The following is a 21170-nucleotide window of genomic DNA, read 5'->3' as shown; positions in this document are numbered from 1 at the left end:
AGAAAAGGGAGGGGAAATGTCGCAGAGCTCAAGGCGCTCAGACTTCCCAAGACAGTGAAACAGGGGGGTTCTTCTTGCTGTCAAGAGTATGGCGCGAGTTTGTTGTTTTTCGTCAATGGAACCGCAGTCAGGTGAGCCGCAGATTGGATGACGCACAAGACGTTGCTACTCACTGCGGAGACGTGCGAGGTGTCGGTCTCGAGTGGTAGCACAGCGGTCTGGTCGTCCAGGGTTCAAGGCTCGAGGAGCTCCCAGACAAAGCTCCTCGTGCTCCTGTGACCGGGATCCAAGCTCGAGCGGGCATAGCCCGGGCATGCAGATGTCGATGGTCCTTGCTGCTGACCGATCAGCCCATAGATCGACGGGTGCTTGATTTTTGCTGAGCCTGCCACTGCATGTCGCTGGCTGCGGTCGGAATAAGCTTCTGCATCTCCAACGGATTCTCTAGGCCGGGGGCCCGTCTCCACAATCCCGTCTGCCGCCGCGAGATGTCCACGGCGGATACTGCAGCACCTGACTGCTGTGCAGATCTTGCTTGCTTCGGAGGATCTGGCCCAGGCCGGGCCTGATGTTACATGCTCCGCAAACGCCGTGGTATCCTTCACACTGCAGCAGTTGCTCAACTAATCACGTCTCGGACTGTGCCAGCCCCGTCGAGTTTCGCGCGCGTTACCCGGTACATCTTCGCTTCGAGAGATTTGAGATCTCAGTAGGCCCGTCCAAGGCCGACAAGACATGCTTGCGATCGCGAGATTTCCGCGGTCCGGACCCACAGAAGCCTAGGACAGGAGGGGCGGGACAGGCACGCTTGACTAGTCGTGGTGCGGCCTCTCATTCCCGAGATCCACGCTATTTGACAACCAACAAGTCATGATATCATCATAAACAACGGTTTTGACGTCCCACTGACGCGAGGAAGCAGCAACAACACTTGTAAATGTGTCAATTTCTGCAGTTCGGGAAAAAGATTAGCAAGGAGATAGATAGAAAACAAGAATGTAATTTCTTTTCACAAAGTTCTCCGGTAGAGGCTGGGACGGGGTTCAGGCGCTTGACATACTCTTCAGCCCTGATGTTAGTGAGACAGTTGTATGTACTCATGGTACGGTACCTGGGTAGCGGCGACGATCACGGTGCTAGGCCTTGGCCCACCACCCGGGACCTTTGTTGTCTGGGAACATCCGGTGAAGTCTCGAAGAAAGCTTCCTGGGAGCAGCTCACCGGTCATCCCAACCTTGGCGTTTTGGGCGCACGCACCGTTGCTACCCTTTCTCATATAATAGACTCCAAACCACAAGCATGGCGCACGGCAGACGAATCACAGGTACAGGCACCAGACTCTCATAACCTGGAGCTCCCTGCTGATATGTCTGTTGTCGTTTCAAGACCACCAGTCAGGAGGTGAGCATATGCAGTCTTTCACACAAAATACTACATAGACTGGGTACGCAGTACACGTCGACCCCACGATTCAGGACACCAACTCAAAGCCGATGGCCTGGATGATTGGACAATTAGCTCTCGCGATTTCGGCCTCAGTACAACATCGACGTTTGATCAAGTAGTGGTATTGCGCCCTGTGGCTGGGCTAGTGCGGCCCACGTCCCGATCACTTGCTCATTTGTTTTTTTTCCAGTTCAATATACCTGCCAAGACGTCATGGAGTATCCGAGCGACCCGCCAGCCCTCTGCAAGTTTGCTAGGAGTAGTGCTGATTTACCTGTCACGTCTCATGTACTCGATGGGTCGTGGAAACCATCGTGGTGCAAGTCCATGGATGATCTCATGACGCTCGACGACCTACCCTTGGGTCACCGCCCTTCCTCACAAAAGGTTCAAATACCCTTCCATACCCCGTCCTGATTCAATGGGATGCCTTCGATCAACACATCAGTTTTGCTTTGATACCCCAAACTTAGAAAGATATCTGTGATATCGAGTGTCGTTACATTATTCCCCCAGATCGCTCCAATCCTCGCAAGCCTTAGTAACATCAACCTGTCGAGTCACTGGTCTACATCATCATGGCTGGTAATCAGGCGCTCAACGTGAACAGCGTCGTGGCTACACACGGCGACCTCGCCATCTCCGTGCGAGGCTCAGATTGGTACTTCACCGTCTGTGCCATCATGGGTGCCTCCACCCTCGCCTTCATGGGCCTCGCCTTCACCAAGCCGCAGACTCACCGCCTGTTCCACTACATCACTGCCGGGATCACTGCTGTCGCCTGCATTGCCTACTGGTCCATGGCCTCTGACCTTGGCCAAGCCCCCATCCAGGCCGAGTTCGTCAGGCCGGGCCGGGCCGCCGTCGCTGCCGCCGGAACCCGAGAGATGTTCTATGTCCGGTACATTGACTGGTTCGTCACCACACCGCTGCTGCTCACGGATCTTCTCCTGACGGCCGGACTCCCCTGGCCCACCATCCTGATCACCGTTCTCGCGGACGAGATCATGATCGTCTGTGGATTGGTTGGCGCCCTGACCCAGACCACCTACAAGTGGGGATACTTCGCCTTCGGCACAGCCGCCCTCTTCTTCGTTGCCTACGAGCTTGCCATTGACGGCCGTCGCCACGCCAACGCCCTGGGAGGCTCCGTCAAGAGCACCTTCATGCAGTGTGGCGTCCTGACCCTCTTCCTGTGGTTCCTCTACCCGATCGCCTGGGGCCTGTCCGAGGGCGGCAATGTCATCCACCCTGACTCCGAGGCCATCTTCTACGGCATCCTGGACATCTTTGCCAAGCCCGTCTTTGGCTTCCTGCTCATATTTGGCCACAACAAGATTGACCCCGCTCAACTTGGACTTGCTATGCATGAGCCCGGGCAGCACAGGAGCGAGAAGGGCATTGTGCACCCTGAGGGTCCCGCCACTGGCAACAACGGCACCACTGCCGCCTAAAAGGCTCCAAAGCTCTGGTTTTCGAACCAAACTATTTGGAGACGGTGAGGGAATCGGGGAACGTGCAGGGGCAGATAGTGAGGGGGGCGCTGTTTACAGCAGCGGCGCGTAATTATAATTGATGTCGACCGCCTTAGTTTTAATACCATGGTGCGGGTGTCAGCGTTGTCCATTTATGGCCAACGAGTTACTAAAGTTAGTTTAATTGTTTTGGGTGAAGGAGATACCCCAGTACTGTCATTATGAGATACACGCGGGACAAGTCCAAATTTAAACCTCTATTGGGAATTTCGAGAAATTGTGATATTTGTGGAAACTCGTTTGAAACGAAATAAGAGCTCGACTGAGACCTTTGCTGCAATTCCTGCGACTAGCACAGCCTGAGTGGCTTGTCTGGACGCTGTCCTTGGCTAGCTTCCTCATGCATCTCAAGTTGAGCCTCGTTTCCGCCCCAGTGCCAATTTTTCTGATTAATCCGGGAGTCAACATTCAGCACATCTATCTTTTCCCATGATGCTAGGAAACGCATATGGCAGGTTGATGATAAACTGGCTGTTGTTAACGTACGTGTGTGCAGAGGTCACTCCTCTGCCTCGATTTGACGGAACCCATGGGAAAGCTCAATGCTGAACAAATCCGTACGCGTCTGGCTCGAGAAAATAATAAGTGGTGCATCTGTCTAAACTGGGGAAAATAAAATCCTCACTAGCGAGTGCAGTGCGGTATAATGACTGTTAGAGGACATCCCGTGGCACACTACGTGATATAAATATGTTGTCAGACTATGCCTTGTCCTGGTGCATACCTATTAAGTCAGTTGCCAAGATTACGACATGACCCAATGTATAAAGGCATGAATATAGCTATTAGAGCCTTCGTCTCTATTCTAGGGTAAATCCTGCGAACCGTTACAAAATCGCTCTTTATGGTCTTCATCTGTTGGTGTGGATATGCAGGAACAATCCGATCAGACCAATTGTGTACAAAAGTAGGACGACTTGAAAACATGAGTCTTACTTAGCAACATAGGCGTATATCAAACGTTTTTGCTGCATCACGTGTAGTATTGAGAATCTCAAACTGTTGCCTAATGGCCCATAAGAGAAAACATATGATCGAGGAGACCTGACTGGGAAGAAGTGACTGGGATGACAAAAGCTTTGCAAAGGTAAGCCCCGAATTCGGGGCTCTGCAAATACTTCAATACCCTCACTCAGTCCTTCCACCACTCAGTACTTGGCTCCCAACTGTTCCTCTTTTGAAATTTGCTCTTTATCAACCACAATGACCGCTTTACCCTGTATCTTTCCACTGTGAACCATGTCAAGCAAGTTTTCGATCTGGTCCAGGCCGTGAAAGATGTTCGTCTTGACTTTGATGCCGGTTTCAGCAATGAAGCGGACCTACCGAACGTTAGCAAGACCGTGACGTTTCCGCCCGACACTCAGAAGCTCGTTGAGTTCTCGGAAGTACCCACCATGGCATTGCTCTCCCCGGGTGAGCTGACGACGCTTCCTTTGACCCTGACATCCCGGAAGACAAATTCGCTGAAAGGGATGACCACGTCCTTCGGCTGGGCAATTTGTACCATGGTCGCGTGCTTCTTGGTGATTGCACAGCCCAGCGCTGCAGCCGAGTTCGCATCGGAAAGAGTAACAGTTGCGTCGACTCCCGGGTTCCCTGGATTCGCGTCTCGCGTTACCTCCCGGACCTGCTCCACTACCGCCTCCTTTCCTTTCCTCGCATCGATGACGACGTCGGCACCAAGAGCCTCTGATATCTGCAGTCCGTCATCCCTCGCATCGATTCCTATGACTTTTAGCCCTTTCTTCTTGGCAAATTGTACCCCCAGATGCCCTAAGCCTCCTCCGCTTCCAACAATCGCGAGCCACTGGCCCTCTTTGAGGTCTGCCTGTTCAACGCCTCTCCATACCGTCCTGCCGGCACAAGCTAGAGGTGCAGCACTCAAAAAAGAAATCTCGTTCGGGAGCTTGGTGCTGGTGCGCGCATCACAGACGGCATACTCGGCGAAGAAACCATCCCGGTGTACGCCGCAGTGACCTTCGGTGTTCTCACAGTACTGCCTCCAATTTTCATTGGGGCCGGTGCATTCAGGGCACTCGCCGCATGGGTGGAAGGGCAGACCGCACATCACTCGGTCGCCGGGTTTCAGATCCGAGGACGAGCCTGCCGCCACCACGGTCCCGGCGCCCTCATGAGAACCCGTCACAGGGAGAGTTGTGCCGAAAATCCCAGATTGAATCATGCTATCAGTGTGACAGTAAGATGCCACAGCAACCTTGACGAGAATATCGTAGGGCCCGAGCCTGTTAGGATCTGGGGCCTTGATCTTGTTGACCTGGTAAGGCTTGTTGTATTCGACGACCTTGGCTTGTCTGTTAGTGGCTGGCCCCTCCGGAACAGAATATGAAGTCACGGCATACCTGAATGGCCATCATTTCTTCAGGAACCTGTGCAGCCATGATGGAGCCTTTCAATGTTTTGAAATAACCAATTGATGTATGGTCAAGGTTCGTCCTCAAGTGTTAAAATGGGGGCAGCCAGTCAATGAGGAAGCGGCTCTGGGGATACTGAATCTTGGCTAGAGGGGACAACGCCGGGTAATCGATGATACAAGAAGTGTGGGGGAAGGCCAGCAAGTTGGCGCTGTGCTACCATTTGGGATGGGGTTCAATCGCGGCTCGGCTTGCGGTCGCTCAATCAATGTTTGTCTGGTGAGGGGCCCTTCATGACGTATCTTCGGCCACATCGGCGATAAGGTGGTGTCGTTTCTAATCCCCACACATATAAAAGTACGTGGTGCCTTCATACTGCGGTGAACGCTGAAGACTGGCATCGGCGATAAGGTTAAATGGACCGTGCTGTCGTAGACTCATTAACAAATGGAACCCACTGGTTCTGGACAATTGTAACCGCTGGCACAGATAATAACCAGTGATGGTGAAATTTTAGGCCCACCGACCCCCCTAAAAGAAATCTAAAATTTCAGGCCCTTTAGTAAAAGAAATAGAAAAATACACTAAGCTTAATTAAGTAATCCTTTATATCTAAAATAATAGGTGGTAATAATTTTATTAGATAATTAAGTATTCTATTATAACTATCTATTTTCTAACTAACTACCTATTAGTAATTTATATTAATAGATCTATTAATAGATATTATTAAACTTTTAATTAAATAATATTAAATTAAATTTAAATTATTATTAAAATAGTTAATTGTTTTCCTTTTAACTTTTATTTTAATATAAGGGATTACTTTACTTATTTTATTTATAATAGAAAGCCCTAAATAACTTATAAGTAGTGTAATATTTTTTATTATAAAAATATCTCTTATAATAAGATATATTTAATTAAGAAGTATACCCTTTTTTTAGCTACCTATAATATTTAGAAGTAAGTAAAACTACCCTTTAACTTCTTTTAATTAATGAAAAGACCTATTTATATAAATTAATTATAGAAGATATTTATAAAGGCTTATTTTATATTAGGGTAACCTTTTAATATATATAAAGGTAAGGATAACTTTATAGTTTATTACTATTTTAATTTAACTTTTATATTACTTAATTAAAAATAAGTTACTACTTACTTTAATAAAGTCTATAAGAACTATTATTAAAATATATTAAACTAACTTATTATTATAATCTATATAAACCTTATTTTTAATAAATTTAATAATATTACCTTTAATTAAATTATTAATCTCTTTATAAAGATTTTAAGTTAGATAGTTTTTATTAAAAGACTATTAATATTAATACTATTTTTATTTATCTTTTAATTAAATAACTTTTTTATTATTAATTAGTTTAATTATTAATAATAATTTTAATAAAGTTAATTTAATTTATATTAATACTAACTCTATTTAATATAAGTATTAGTAAAATTTATAAGTCTTATTTAAGCTTAATTATATATTAAGTATTCTTTATAATTTTATAAATTATAACTATTAGTTAAGAATATTATAGGTATATTATTTTAATAAGCTACTTTTAATTAAACTACTTTTATAATTATATTTTTAATATTTAAAAATAATATATCTAACTTTAAAATTTAATAGTTTAATAATATAAAAGTTATATAGCTTATTAGTAATAGTTATTACTTATTAAAGTATTTAATAAGTTACTTTATAGTTCCTTTAATAAGTATATATTATTTTATAACTTTTATATTAACCTAATTATTTAAATAGAAGTATATACTTAAAGACTTTATTAATTAATAATTAAAACTAATTAAAATATTAATCTTTAAAAGACTATTAATATCCTTTTAGTTAATCTTTTTAATAATAAGTTAACTATTTATAAATAATCCTTAACCTTATTATAATAGTATAAAAATAATTTAAATTTAATAAATTATATATTTATTAACTAATTTTATACTAATTAAAAATAAAAAATAGTAAGTATAACTTAAAGTTAATAAATAGTAACTTAAAGTAAACTAAGTAATACTTTTATATACTTTTATACCTATTTTATTAAATAAACTATTAATATATATTAAATTATTTATTCCTTTAATTTTAAAAGTTTTTAAATAATACTTTTAATAAGTTTAAATAATTATAAGTAATAAAATAAGTTAGAGTATATATACTATATAATTAAATTAAAACTATTATAATTAATTATATAAAGTTTAAGTTAGGTTAAAACTTTTACTATAGTTCTAACTTTTATTTTATAAAAGTATTATATCTATTAAAGAAAAGTAGATAAAGTAAGCTATTTTAAATATATTTTTATTCTTTATATTATATAATACTTATTTAATATACTTATTAACTCTATATTAAATAAGTAATTATTCTTTATAATAAACTTTATATACTTATAATTATATAATTAATTTAAGTAGAAAGCAGTTAATAAGCTTATATTTATTTATATAAATACTTATATATTTAAATATTTAGCTAATTAAAGGGTTTAAATTATTTAAAAGAAATCTTTAATTTAAAAATTAATTTTTAAAGTACTATTTAAGTAAAATAATAAATAAAACTAATTAAGGTAATTAATATTATTAACTTACTTAAAAACTTAATTAATTTTATAAATAGTTTAATTAAGTATAGGTAATTTATATTATTAATTAAGAGTTTAAAAGCTTAAATAAATTAATTATAAAATATATTAATATAGAATTAAGGTAATTTATAGCTTAAAACGCTAATTTAATAACCTTAATTAGGTATTAGTTATTAGTAAATTACTTTAATTTATATAGAAGATCTATTAGATTTAAGGTATCTATAAAATATTTTAGATCTACTTAACCTAGTGAAATGAAATTTAGTTAGCTAACTGAAATATTTTGAAAATTGAAATTTTACTGGCCTATCACTAATGACAACCCTTGTCATGCTGGAGGTAGTACGGGATGCTGACATTGCTTGGTGAGTTACATACATATATGCACACCACATTAGTTAAGCCTCTGTTGCAGGTGGTTTGCAAAGGGCCTGCCAATCCGTGCCCTCGGGCATGGATCCTCGGAAACCTTGGAACGCAATATAGGCCCAAGCTGACAACTGTCGTGCACGGATGAAAGGAATGTTTATGCACTCGCACATTTATGTCCATAGCCTGACGAGATATTGACAGGTCACAATGATGTCTATCAATTAATGCAGAGTAGCACTCAAAATGACTAATATGATTCACGTTGCCGGTCTTGTATTGTTCGAGGCTCTTCGCCGTTCTTTGATAGACGTGGGCCATGTTCGAGTATCCGCGGCCAAACTGCTGAAACACCAGAGTTTGGTTCAGTGGAACTATTTATATGATAACGAGATACAAGGAACCTCCTCGAGTTGGTAAAACACTCACAGCCCCCCTCTATGGGCAGCTACTGACAAAGGGATTAAGCGAGGATTCATTCGGCCGAAAATAGACATCCGGTGGAATACCGTACAGTGCGTATGGCTAGATAGGTTTGTTTGTAGGCTCCGGCCTGGAGACTTCTAAGTTGCCGAGCCTCTGGTCTTTGGAGAAATAACGCCCTGGTCTGTGATCCTGCTGATGACCAAAGCCACATGGTCCACAACACTAATTTCCTTTTGCTAGCATATTTCTGAGGAACATGCAGACTGATAACGGGCTTGGGAAGGAAACTATCGATACCGTGCCTCTGGGCGCATTGGCGGCCCTCTTTTCCTGCGAGTCAGCCAGTTGTGATTCGAGCCTCACCGGTGCAGTAGTCGGGCCCACATCAGGGTACGGACCGCTGCCGTTGGAACAATGCGTCTTCTTTCCGCTGGTTCCGGAGATTGAGAACCGATAGACTGGGCGAGGACATCCCTTATCCAGCAGCAGCCCCGCGGGCACCCCTTACTCTATCTCGTGATATCTGGGCCACTCTGCCTTGATAAAGTGCCCAGGTGGCTTGTACTCCACCTTCAATGCTGGTTGACTGCAGATATGCAATGACAGACGGACACACCGCGTCAATGCTCAGGTGACGAGGCGGACGATGGCCATATAATAATAATTGGACAGCCCACGCCATGGAGTCGATTGTCTTTGTCTTCCATCCTAGCCTTCAACTAATTTACTTAACTGGCCACACGTGTCGTTGGCTCGGAGTCTGTGCCGCCTCTCGTTTCTAATTTTCATTCCTTCACGTCACTCATTTTAAGAACTTTGCGACTCGCTTCCAAATAACAAATACATAATAATGCTGTCCCACCTCGTCTTGGCGCTCGGCCCTGTTAGTGCTCTTGCGGCATCCGTATATGCCCCCGTGTCCAGCACATGCCCATCCGGAAGCCTCGTCAGGTCAGCCGATGGCATCTCGGAATCGGAAGCAAACTGGGCAGTCGGACGTAAGGCCGTAGCCGACGCGGCCCTCAAGAGCTGGCTTGAGAATGCCCTGCCTGGAGTGGAGACCTCCAACCTGCCGACACTGGCCCTCTCGATATCAGGTGGAGGTTTCAGGTCTCTTCTCACCGGCGCCGGTGTGGTTCAGGCCCTGGATGGACGTGACAGCAATTCAAGCACAACTGGTCTGTACCAAGCCATGTCGTACCATGCTGGCCTTTCAGGTGGTGCGTGGCTGCTGAGTGCCCTCTCTGCTGGCGACTGGCCCACAATCTCGAGTCTCCGCGACAGCGTCTGGGCAACTCAGTTTGCGGGAGGCATCCTGGATGCAAAAGGTGCTACTACGGTGGGCGACTACCAACAGATCGCTGCGGACATCATCGCAAAGGGCTCAGCTGGCTTCCCAGTATCCCTGACAGACCCATGGGGACGGATGGTGTCTTACCAGATCATGTCTGGCAGCAAGGGTGCAGTTGACTTCAAAATGTCAGACATAAGCTCGTTGGACTCCTTCAAGTCGTTCGACGCACCTTTCCCAATCGTGATTGCGTCCAAGATGACGCCCGACAGCGGAGCGTGCGAGCCGGCCGCGGATGAAGCCCTCTATGAGTTCAACCCGTTTGAGTTTGGTTCATGGTCCGACGACATTTCCGCATTCGTCCAGTCTGAATACCTCGGCAGCAACATCACCTCCGGGGCCGCCTCTCAGTGTGTCACCGGGTTTGACAACATCGACTGGGTCCTCGGGACGTCTTCTATGCTCATGAATGAGTACGTCTGCAACGCGACTCTTGGCGTGGATGTCACTACCCTTTTCCCCAGCAGCCTGGTCGAGGTGGTCAAGAAGTTCACTTCTTCCGACGAGTATGGCTACTCAATGGTGCCCAACCCTTTCAAGGGATTCAACTCGACAACAGCCACCAAGCCAAGCACCATCTCCAACTCCAACAACCTCCACATCGTCGATGGTGGTGAGGCCGATCACAACGTACGTACATATCTCAAAAAAGATGCTCGTTTGAGCTCTGGAGCAGTCACAATACTGACACGATACCATCATAGATCCCCCTACTGCCCCTGCTTGAGCCAACACGCAACGTGAGTGTCATTATCGTCAACGACAACTCCAATGACGAGGGCGGCTTCCCCGACGGGACTCAGGTTGTTGCTGCATATGATGCCACGCGCACTGGACGCTTGGCTGGCCGCTTCCCCACTGTTCCGGCCGCCGGAAATTTCAGCACTTCCAAGGCACAGTTCTTCGGCTGCGACGAGCCTGAAGCGGTCACCGTCGTGTACTTGCCAAACTCGGAGTGGTCATTCGCCTCCAACACCGCCACGCTGAAGTTGACGTACACAGCGGCCGAGACGAGCTCCATGATCTCAAATGGAAACCAGGTCGCGACTCAGGGCGGCGAGGGTTCGTGGGGGGCCTGTCTTGCTTGCGGAGTCATGCTCAAGGAGGTTGGGAGATCGAACCTGCCCAGCGAGTGTGGGGCTTGTTTGGAAGAGTATTGCTGGTCTGCATAGACAGATTCATTTCATAGCGACTTTTTGAATGTTCATACTTGTTAGACATGGAGAGGCATATGAGCACAGTCAGGTTTCTGACTCGGAAAGGCTACTCTCTGTGACACCGTGACATCGACTCCATTAGTCAAAAGTCACACACGATATTCCTACGATGCAAAGACCAAGGAAACTCGGGACACTGAGGCGGTGTCTTTTTGTTGATTTTTACTTGCGCGTGTTTTCGTTCAGGGTACGATGATCGGCTGAACTGCGGAGACGATTGACAACCGGCTCGGGTTAAGCTCTCGGCAGTCTTTAATGCCCTGAGCCTGATCGGATTTACAAGCTTAGGTGACCCTCAATTAGGCAAAGTTTCGATCATAAAACCGAAGCCCCTTTGGAGTTTCGTCTGTCTTGGGCAAAGTTATCGAACCACCATTCATCTTCGACAATTTGGGAGAACATTTGAAGCCTACTGCAACTGAACATGGACAGCGGATCCGATTTCATGAGGAACTTCAAGCCTCCCCCCTTCGTTTCACCGGAGGATGCCCAGACCTTCAAAGACATCCAATACTCCTCCCACGGCCATGTCCGTCAGAGGTTAGACCTCTACCTGCCTAAGCACGGAAAGTCCGGCGATAGCCCGCTGCCCCTCATCGTGTACATTCACGGTAGGCAACCTTCTGAGCTTCGGAGTTTCTGGTCCCGTATCCGCTTCGCTAAACTACATTGACAGGCGGTGCATTCAAGTTCGGGTCCAAAGAGTCACCTTGGATGCCCTCTCGCCTCATCGGCAAGGGCTACGCTATCGCCAGCCTGGACTACCGTCTCAGCGGCGACGCCGTGTTTCCTGCGGCTGTAGAGGACTGCAAGGCCGCCGTCAGGTGGCTCCGGGCCCATTCAGAAGAGTACCGGCTCAATCCAAGTCGGTTTATTGCATTCGGGGAATCTGCAGGTGCTCACCATGCCGTGTTCTTGGGTGTGACCTCACCGGCTGGTGCTGGCGACGAGCTCGATATGGGCGACCACCTGGACCAGTCTAGTGCAGTGCAGGGCGTCGTCGATTACTACGGCCCTTCAGACTTCCTGCAGATGGACGCTCATGGCATGCCAGACGGGAAGAACCAGACACATGACCCTCCTGGGAGCCCGGAATCCTTATACGTCGGTGCAGCTGATGGAATCCAGGCTGAACCGGAGAAATCGGTGAGGGCAAATCCCATTACCTACCTTTCAGAAGCCAAGGCGAAAGGCGTGCCCCCGTTCTTCATCTCGCATGGCGTCGACGATCATGTGGTTCCATACCATCAGTCAACCCTTCTCCACGAGGCACTGAAGAGAGTGGGCGTAGCAGTCACACTTCACCCGGTTGAAGGCGCAGACCATGTGTTTGATGGGATGTCACAGGAGCAAAGTGACGATTTGGATAAGAGAACAGATGAGTTCCTGGCTTCTTTACCCTAGTTTTGAGGCGAGGATGAGGGTGAGCTATTGACAACAAGGCGATCTGCATATTTCGCAATTGGGAAACGAGAAGGTCAACAGAAAACAGAAGAAGTTTCAGGCGGCACTCCTGGTTATTTGATTGCACTTGGCTCCCAACTGTTTGTGGTTGTAATGCCTGTTGAACATGGGTTGAGCCGGTGATTCCCTCTGGGATTGTTGGTTGCACACGTCATATACGGATAAAGACGTAAGTTTAGCTGTACAGACTGATGCTGGGGAACCTGGGGTAGATGACCTAATGAAGTCCTCAACACACTGAATTAGAGCCGTTATACATCCTGCTGTCGAGGCATTCGAAGCACTTGTCATCAAATGCTAAATGTCTGGCCTGGGTCACCCCGGATAGCGACAGAGACGCTATGTATGATCAGCACGATCCGTTCATCACCGACTAGCACTGGTTCTTCCCAAAGATGCGGGATGGGTTTACAGGGCACAAGAATTTAGTCTTTTCGGATTATGGAACATGAGACGAGAGAGCCGGCTTGGCCAAGAGTTTAAATCCCATGACTAGTTCTCGGGGAGCCGCATAGTTCGGCCCCTGAGATATGAGACACACATGCACCCCTCCACGGGTGGTTGCGGAGGTGGCTCAGCTACCTTCTGCACAATGCCACAACATCAAACAGCTCACACATAAGCTTTTTGGCGAATTCCATTTCGTCTGGAATTTGGCTTGCGGTGTCCTCTGAGCCCCCGACAGCACAGCGCGCGGTATTCTCAATGTGATGGTTGTCTGTCCCTGCTTAGGCACGGCCTCAAGATAGGAAACCCTGTCACAATAAATATATCATGGTCTGGTTTCCCACCTTGTGCCCGCCTCTGCCGATCTTACGGTATTTCACTCTGCCTCTTAGTCGGAATACTGCGATCATTGACTGACCCGCTTTCTTTCTTTCGCCCAGGGGGCTCTTATTCATTCGTTCACCACGGGGCAAGGACCCGACTTCCGCTCATTGATATTGTACAATTTCAATTATTGCCGCCATGAATCTTATCAATCTGCTGGTCTTGGTGACAGGCGTCACGGCTGTTGACACTCTGGGTGAGTCCTCCTCACGTACCTACGCCACGCAGCCCTGCATGCACCAGACAATAACAGAAGACAGTCGACCTTGGCTATGCCAAATATCAAGGAACAACGGTGGGAACAGGAGTCAACCAATGGCTTGGAATGCGCTTTGCAGCACCATCAGTGCCGCCTCTGCGCTTCTCGGCCCCACAGCCGCCGCTTAATGAGACCGAAGTCCAGGACGCGACCAGAGAAGGCACCCTGTGTGTCTCAGCCAACAACCAGGAGGGTCTACAGTTCGATTCTGAGCGCCAGCCTATGGCCGAAGATTGCCTCTTCGCCGCCGTGTACGCCCCGGCCAACGCCACGAAGCAGAGCATGCTGCCAATCCTGATGTTCATCTCCGGCGGTGGCTTTAGTTCCAACTCCAACGGCAATTTCAACGGCACCGGGCTGGTGGAGGCCAGTGGGGGGCAAATGATCGTGATCAGGGCCAACTATCGGGTGGGCATATTGGGCTTCATCGGGGGCACACTTGTCGAGGCTGACAACAAGGGTGCAGTGGCGAACAATGGGCTCAATGACAGTGCGTTGATATCCCCGGTGTAAGACTGGGATCTTCCCAAGCTGATATACGATCCCAGTGGTCGCCGCTGCGCGTTGGATGCAGCAACACGCCACGAAATTCGGCGGCAACCCGAACCACATCGTAGTCTCGGGAGCATCTTCTGGCGCCAACGCAATCGACGTGCTGCTCGCCGCCAACAACGGCGCCGGATTCCCAGATCTTTTCGCTGGTGCTATTGCGGAGAGCCCCGGCTGGGGCAGCGAGGGGTTCTCGGCTGACCGCGACCAGGCGCTCACCAACAATCTCAACGCGACCGGGTGTCTGAACGCCACCGACCAGATCGACTGCATGCGCATGATGCCCATTGCCGAGTTCCAGAACAAGACGAGCAAAGATGGGTGGGGCCCGACCGTGGAGGGGAAGCTCATCGCGGCGCCTCACTACCAGATGTTCGAGCAGGGCCGCTTCCAGAACATACCCATAATCTACGGGTACGCGAGCGACGAGGCCACCCCGAACTTCATCTCGAACCAGACGGTCAACACCACCGAGGAGGTGGGCGCGGACATCCGCAGCACCGTCGGCAAGTCGATGACGGACGCCGAGCTCGCGGCCGTGATGGCGGCATACCCGGAGTCGCTCAACAACGTCTCCATCTTTGGGCGCGACGTGAGCGCGCGCGCCAACGCCTCCCTGCGCGAGGGCAGCGGCGCCCAGTGGCAGCGGGACGCGGCCATCAAGACGGAGCTCAAAGAGCACTGCATATCGGCCTTCCTGAGCGACATGTACGCCAGCGCGGGCCAGGCCCGGAACTACGCGTACCGGTACAACATCCTCGACGAGACGGCCGGCGGCGCCGCGGACAAGGGCCTCTTCTCGCCGCACGTCAGCGAGCTGTACTCGGTGTGGGGCAGCAACAACACCGACGGCGGCGACCCGGGCTGCATCAGGCTCGGCGCGGCGGACCCGCTGTCGTGCGCCGCGGGCGCCGCGGTCGCGCAGGCGTACTGGATCTCGTTCGTCCGGGACCTCAACCCCAACACCTTCAGGCTCGCGGGCTCCCCCGAGTGGGCCGCCTGGTCCGTCGAGGACCCCAACCGCATCGTCCTCGACAACGCGGCCGCCGCCATGGAGAAGATGGGCGCCGCGGTCGGCGAGGTGCCCATCGGCGAGCCGCCCATGAACCAGCGCCAGCGGTGTCTGTCGTTGACGACTAATCTCGCCAAGAGGATCAACTTGGGCCTCGGAGAAGGCCAGACCGTGCCGGACTTTGCTAACGGGACGAGGACGGATCCCACCCTTGCTGTGTTGGGCTCGTCTGGCGCTGCTGGTGCACCCCCCGTCCCAGGAGGAGGTGGCAGTTCGGGTTCCAACGGCAGTGGGAGTGACACGACTATAATCATCATCGAATCACACGGTTCTGGCGGTAGCAACACCTCGAGTGCCTCCAATAGTAGCGCCGGAAGTGGACGGCCAAGCGGCGGCGGGTCAGTATCAACTGGAAGCGGTGTCAGCGTGCTCCCTCTAGGGACGCTCTCCCCAAACGGGACAATGAATGGGACAAGGCCACCGGTGCTCACGAACAGCGCAGCGGAAATGACGTATGGATTTAAGTCACTCGCAGCTGTTCTCATCGGTGGACTCATACTCACCGCTTGAGACATGCAGGACCGAGCTTGGACGGACAGACAAGAGGACCATTCTCGGCTTGAAGAGACAGGTCGATTTTCCACGCTGATGCCGGCTTCATAGCTACCTTGTGCATGATGTACATTGTTTTAATAGTAGTAACGGCCAAACCTAGTGCCTTTGTGGTGGTTAACAATGTGATTCGCTTCGTGGCCATCGCAATCCAATGACACGCTTCAGTAAAGCATCTGCTCCCCGAATCCAGTCTCCTTGGTTAATCAGATCCCCTGGACGGTCGTTTCGACCGTGTACCCGTTTGACCCTCTGATGTTCAATACCAGTTGACAGGTCTCTTCGTTAAGCAGAGGTGGTGGGTTTCCTTCGAAATCGTCTGTGATGAGATGTCCAGCGGCTAAGCATCCTCATTGAGCAACCGGGGATCAACAGGTTCAGTATCAATTGTGTGCAGCGGTTGCTCGGGGTTGATTGGGGCGCCAGCTTGGCCCTCGCCCATTGTATGTAGCGACGTTTCGTTAGGCAGAGGTGTCGGGTCACCTTCAAAATCGCCAGTGACAAGATTTCCGCCAGCCACCTGTGCTCCTAGGACTAGATTGGGGTCAAGTGGAAGTACGAAGGGATCTTCAAGACCGCCAGTGACGAGATTTCCGCTAGCCATCCATGCTCCCGGGCCCAGATTGGGGTCAAACGGAGGTGCCAACGGATCTTCAAGACTGCCAGTAACAAGATTTCCGCCAGCCATCTGTGCCCCTGGGTCCAGATCGGTGTATATTGACCCACCTTGGGGGAAAGAGCCAGAAACATCAGGAAGATACGTGTTGGTGAACTGTGAGGACACTAAGGCGCCCGTGTCGCCGTCGTCTGTGGGGAGATTTTCGACGCCGAAAAGTGATCCTGGGTCCAGATGTGTAAGCATCTCTTGTGAGTCGGCCACTTCACTGACGGGTTCAGGCAGCTGTATCCTGCCGTCGTCATCGAGGGGAAGTTCAGACCCCTCAGAGATTTCCTTGTCACTTATGGCTTCCAACCACAGTGGAGCTGAAGGAGGGACATGTTTTGGAACCGGTTGGACATATGCCGGATATTGCTGGGGACACGCGGCAGCCATGCAAGTTTTGACCTAGAACTCTGTCTGTAGCTGCGGGTGATCTTTTCCATACGCCTCGAGATCGAGGAAGATGGCGTCGGATTCCGTCTTGCCGAGATGTTTCATGCGCTGTACATTTTCATCCCATAACTCCTTCATCTCCTCCATGGGCTCATTTCCCTCATCTTCGTTGTCCTCGTCGTCTAACTCCATGGCCTTTTCGATGCCAGACGATTCGCCCACCAGGAGGAACTGTGCGTTGGGCACGAGGTGCTTGGGCAATGTTCCCATCCATCGCAGAGCACGAAATTCATCCAAGATCTGACGGTAACACAAGTTGTCAGCCCGGATGCAGAGTCTTTGCCACCGCCATCGACCTTACCTCTTTGGGGTATTTTGGGCCATCGGGGAGGCCAGTGTTGCTGGGAGCCGGGTACTCGGGGTTCCTGGTGCTGAGGATCCAGCTGCCCTTCTCTTCCAGACCGAGATTTGTCTGCACCTCCCCTAGCTTGTGGGGCGTGCTCAGCATGTAGGCCAGATGGCTTTCACGCCCGGTCGTGGTCAGAGCATAGACACCCTGGCCGATGGGAACGGCTGCCGGCGAGTGTCTGACCCCAGCCGTCTTGGTTTCGTAGTCATTGGCAGGGAGAAAGTCGTTTTTCAACTCGTCAAAGCTCGCACTGGTCTTCTCAACGAAGGCGATCCAACGATCGCGCCCAGTCTTGGGCAGTTTCTTTTTAGGTACGGCAATCAGACGGCAGTTGCCAGCGTCGCCGATAGGACCTTGGGTGAGCTTGGCATCTTTCGGGATAGGGCGGAGAAGGATGAAGGTGCGTGCAATATCAGAGACCTTGTCCGGATGGTCGATGCCGATGCGGCCGCGGAAGAAGAAGTAGATTACGCCTAAGATTGACTCGTAAGCGAGTGCCTCCTGTTGCTGGCCCGATTCTCGGCTCCATCTTTACCTTTCTCGAGTATGTTCGACGGCGTAGGCCCCTCGCGACCGTGTTCCTCGACTGCTGAGTCTTGCTGGCTGGTAGCTTTGCCCTTGTCCTTGCCCTTGCCCTTGTCTTGGGGCTCTGGCTCTTCGTCTGCATCGGGCTGCTGCGGCTGGTCATCTCCATCCTGGTCGCTGTCCTTGCTGGTAGGCTTGTCACTAATCACCATGGAAAACGGTCAGCGTCAGGATGGTTATGGGAGGATGGGATGGGGCTTGCCTGGTAATAGCGTCATCCAACGTCGTCTGCACTTTGCCGTCCACCTTCTGGGCCTTTGATGACGGGAGGTCTCCGGCCTCGTCGGCCTTGCGCTTGTGGCCAGTGGTGGCCGTGCTGGAGTCCGCCATGATGGTTGCGTGCTCAGATGTTGGCGTGTTGCTGGCGTGTGGAACGAGTACGTGATGTATTAATGATTGAAATGCTCGTGAGCCTGCTGAAAGAGCCTGCAGTGGCACGGATGGGTGATTGATTTGCGAGTTGATAGGGAAGTGTACTTTATGGTGATGTGTGGTGTCGCGGTTGCAATTGATGATTTCCTCTCACAGGTCGACGCGTCTACCGCGTTGTGAGCTCTTCTGTGATGTCATCGGACCATCACCGTCAACACGCCCAGCTGATCCAGCCGTCAACGACAGGTCTTAGCTCGTCTCTGAGACCAGGTACCTCGGCATTATTAGCATGGTTGTCTAGGCTGCTGCACTGATGTCAAGGTACTTCTCATGACCCTGTGGAAACAGCTGCACACATATCAAGTCAGGGGAGCGTCTCACCGGACCCCAATCAACCGCAGTAGTTAGAAGTGAATGGCTTCATAAATTCTGCTGGATTCTTCAAGTCGCATCTAATGGTATCTCTCTACTCTCAAGGCTGCCCAGGCTGTTCTCTATACGTCTTGCCCTCTGCAGCGCTGGCAGATGCAGTCAAATCCCCACGTCTTCTTCAGCAGCGCATTCCGTTCCTCGCGTAGGATGCCCATGTCCTTGCCCAGGTACGAGATAAAGATCTCCTCATCCGCCGCAATATCCCTCTTGGCCCTGAAAACCCATGTCCTCCCGACCCTCTCCTTGTCGGTGTTCGGGTCGCAGTTGTGGTTGAAGTACGAGGCAGACGGCCACACGCCCCAGCCAAAGAATTCGCACCCTTCGTCGTCCAGCGACCGGATCCCAAAGCTATTGCGCACCTCCCTGCCCTTGACAGTGCCCAGCATCTCTGCGCTTGCGATCTTGGCGAGGTCCTCGGGGAGTATGAGTGACAGGAAGTAGAACGAGGTGATGTGCCGTTCCAGGTCTGTGGTCGAGCTGTACGGTTGGGCATCCTCCTCGAGCGCCAGCGTGCCCAGCCATTGATCCGGGTGGGTGTACCGACTCAGGACGGCATTGAGCTGGAACGAGACCACATCGGCTGAGAACAAGCCTGCATCTACCGAGGCTGCTAACAACCTCGCAAGCTCCTTCTTCTCCTTCTTGGAGCCACGGTTGGGAGGCCCGCGGAGCTGCTGCACGGCCTGTGCGGCCGCCCTCCATCTGCTCTCAATCTCTGGCCGGGCCGGTCTCATCGCATTCGCGAACTCGTCCGTATTTGACCCCGACCTCTTGACCTGTGCCTCGAGGTGGCGCCAGACCGACAGACAATCCGGGTCGTGCCGCTCAATCCATTTCCCCTGACAGTCCTCCGAGCAGAAGGCCAGGCCGTGGTCGGGGTCCCGGATAGGCAGTTTCTTCCCGCGGTTGTACCAGAAGCACTGCCAGCACACCTCGTTTCGGTACTCCCTGAAGAGGACATGCGCCGAGAGATCGTCGGCGACGTAGATAACCGTCCCCTTGGCGATGTCCATCTTGGCAAAGACCCCTCGTCCAGCGCCTGGGGTTTCTCTGATGCCGAAGAGGTCGGACTCCGGTGCCTGTGAGAGGGTGGCCATACTCCTGGGTGGTCTGAATTGGTTGCCTCGAAAACCCCACTGTTACTGTGATTTGCAGCCAAGGCGTTATTCGAGGCAAGAAGGGAAGGTGGGCACTAAGCCTCGGATTTCTCTTTGGTGTTAATGCATGGTGTTGTAGAGCCGGTCTGGTGTGGTGGGTTGGGGTGAGCACGGGTTGACGTAGGGAAACCTCAATGTTGCGTGCCGGATTGCTTGCACCAAGATGAAAAACCCGACACTACGAAATTTTCTATCCTTTTGGGTCAAGCGGAATGGTGGCGTAATTTGCCCCCGAGGTTTTCACCGCTTCCTTATCGAATACGTGCTTAGCTCCTAATCGAGTCATTGGTCAGCCGTTTCACAGTGTTTGTTAGCAGTTCAGTCAAAATGCCCCTATTTGCCTATTTGGGTTGAGTGATGCTTAAAAGTCTCACGACTCAACAACAACAGACACCGCTCAGGCCTTTCGCAACCCGACATGGTGGTCATTAGAACGGCCGGATAACTATCTAGTTTATATTGATATTGCTGACTACCAAGACTATCTCGTCAGTAAATTGTGTTGCGGATCGTAAAGCAGGCCTTGGTTGAGCATTCGTAGCAGTATATGATCCAACGGCAAATACTTTATGAGATGCCCTTGTTTATCACTTGTTGTCAGTATATAATGGGGTCCAGAAATACATGCAGACACAAATCGAGAATCGGGTAAGAGTCCAGCTTTACAATTCAAATAATTGTATATTGGCAACTGAATCGAGGTTACCAGCCCCTTAGGATGGACTGGACGACGATAGACCATCATGACTGGTGACTGAAATTGAGGTCATCCACAACCAATCAAGAGTGGGATGACAAACCTAATAGCCACTCTCCTCTTGTTGCGTATCTCTGTCTTATCAAGGAGCCGTGCTCAGGGGCAGGAGTTCAGCCCGAGCAATGAGTTGGGACCTGGTGCAAAAATCAAACGGATGCGCTGTTTCACTGTTACCGGAATAAAATTTCAAAGTGCCCACAGAATAGATGGATGGAGTGTTGCCATTCGTGCATGCCTTGGTTCTCGCCGGCCTCTTGTACAAGTAGCATCCCGTACAGTGTTACTGTGCTACTACCACCATTTTGAAAATAACATTAAGTTATAG

At 49.6% G+C, this 21170-nt stretch overlaps 5 protein-coding genes across 5 annotated transcripts; 3 read left to right on the top strand and 2 right to left on the bottom strand.

Annotated features, from left to right (window-relative positions):
• Positions 1 to 1902: 1902 nt before the first annotated feature.
• KVR01_013159 (uncharacterized protein) lies at positions 1903 to 3008 on the top strand. The gene has a single exon (XM_044786790.1). It carries the CDS (start codon positions 2025 to 2027, stop codon positions 2898 to 2900), a length of 876 nt encoding a protein of 291 aa, XP_044637804.1. The 5' UTR covers positions 1903 to 2024; the 3' UTR covers positions 2901 to 3008.
• Positions 3009 to 3943: 935 nt separating this feature from the next.
• Positions 3944 to 5608, bottom strand: KVR01_013222 (uncharacterized protein). The gene is made up of 3 exons (XM_044785038.1): positions 5345 to 5608; positions 4378 to 5286; positions 3944 to 4303 (listed from the first exon to the last, which is right to left on the bottom strand). The coding sequence occupies exons 1-3, from the start codon at positions 5381 to 5383 to the stop codon at positions 4130 to 4132; spliced, it is 1122 nt and encodes a 373-aa protein (XP_044637867.1). The 5' UTR covers positions 5384 to 5608; the 3' UTR covers positions 3944 to 4129.
• Positions 5609 to 9505: 3897 nt separating this feature from the next.
• KVR01_013152 (uncharacterized protein) lies at positions 9506 to 11394 on the top strand. Its single transcript, XM_044793738.1, has 2 exons — positions 9506 to 10765; positions 10840 to 11394. The coding sequence occupies exons 1-2, from the start codon at positions 9635 to 9637 to the stop codon at positions 11305 to 11307; spliced, it is 1599 nt and encodes a 532-aa protein (XP_044637797.1). The 5' UTR covers positions 9506 to 9634; the 3' UTR covers positions 11308 to 11394.
• Positions 11395 to 14128: 2734 nt separating this feature from the next.
• On the top strand, positions 14129 to 16037 carry KVR01_013138 (uncharacterized protein; the record flags this gene model as incomplete). The annotated part of the gene is made up of 3 exons (XM_044792296.1): positions 14129 to 14396; positions 14455 to 15567; positions 15970 to 16037. The coding sequence occupies 3 exons, from the start codon at positions 14129 to 14131 to the stop codon at positions 16035 to 16037; spliced, it is 1449 nt and encodes a 482-aa protein (XP_044637783.1).
• A 1108-nt stretch (positions 16038 to 17145) lies between these two features.
• KVR01_013196 (uncharacterized protein) lies at positions 17146 to 20028 on the bottom strand (the record flags this gene model as incomplete). Its single annotated transcript, XM_044786883.1, has 4 exons — positions 17146 to 17433; positions 17495 to 18015; positions 18078 to 18249; positions 19000 to 20028. 4 exons carry the CDS (start codon positions 20026 to 20028, stop codon positions 17146 to 17148), a joined length of 2010 nt encoding a protein of 669 aa, XP_044637841.1.
• Between the last annotated feature and the right edge of the window lie 1142 nt (positions 20029 to 21170).

The sequence above is a fragment of the Diaporthe batatas genome, assembly GCF_019321695.1.
Source record: "Diaporthe batatas strain CRI 302-4 chromosome Unknown Contig00024, whole genome shotgun sequence".
Lineage (NCBI taxonomy): Eukaryota > Fungi > Ascomycota > Sordariomycetes > Diaporthales > Diaporthaceae > Diaporthe > Diaporthe batatas.
The sequence above is the reverse complement of the archived record's forward strand: the minus strand, read 5'-3'. Positions and strand labels throughout refer to the sequence as shown.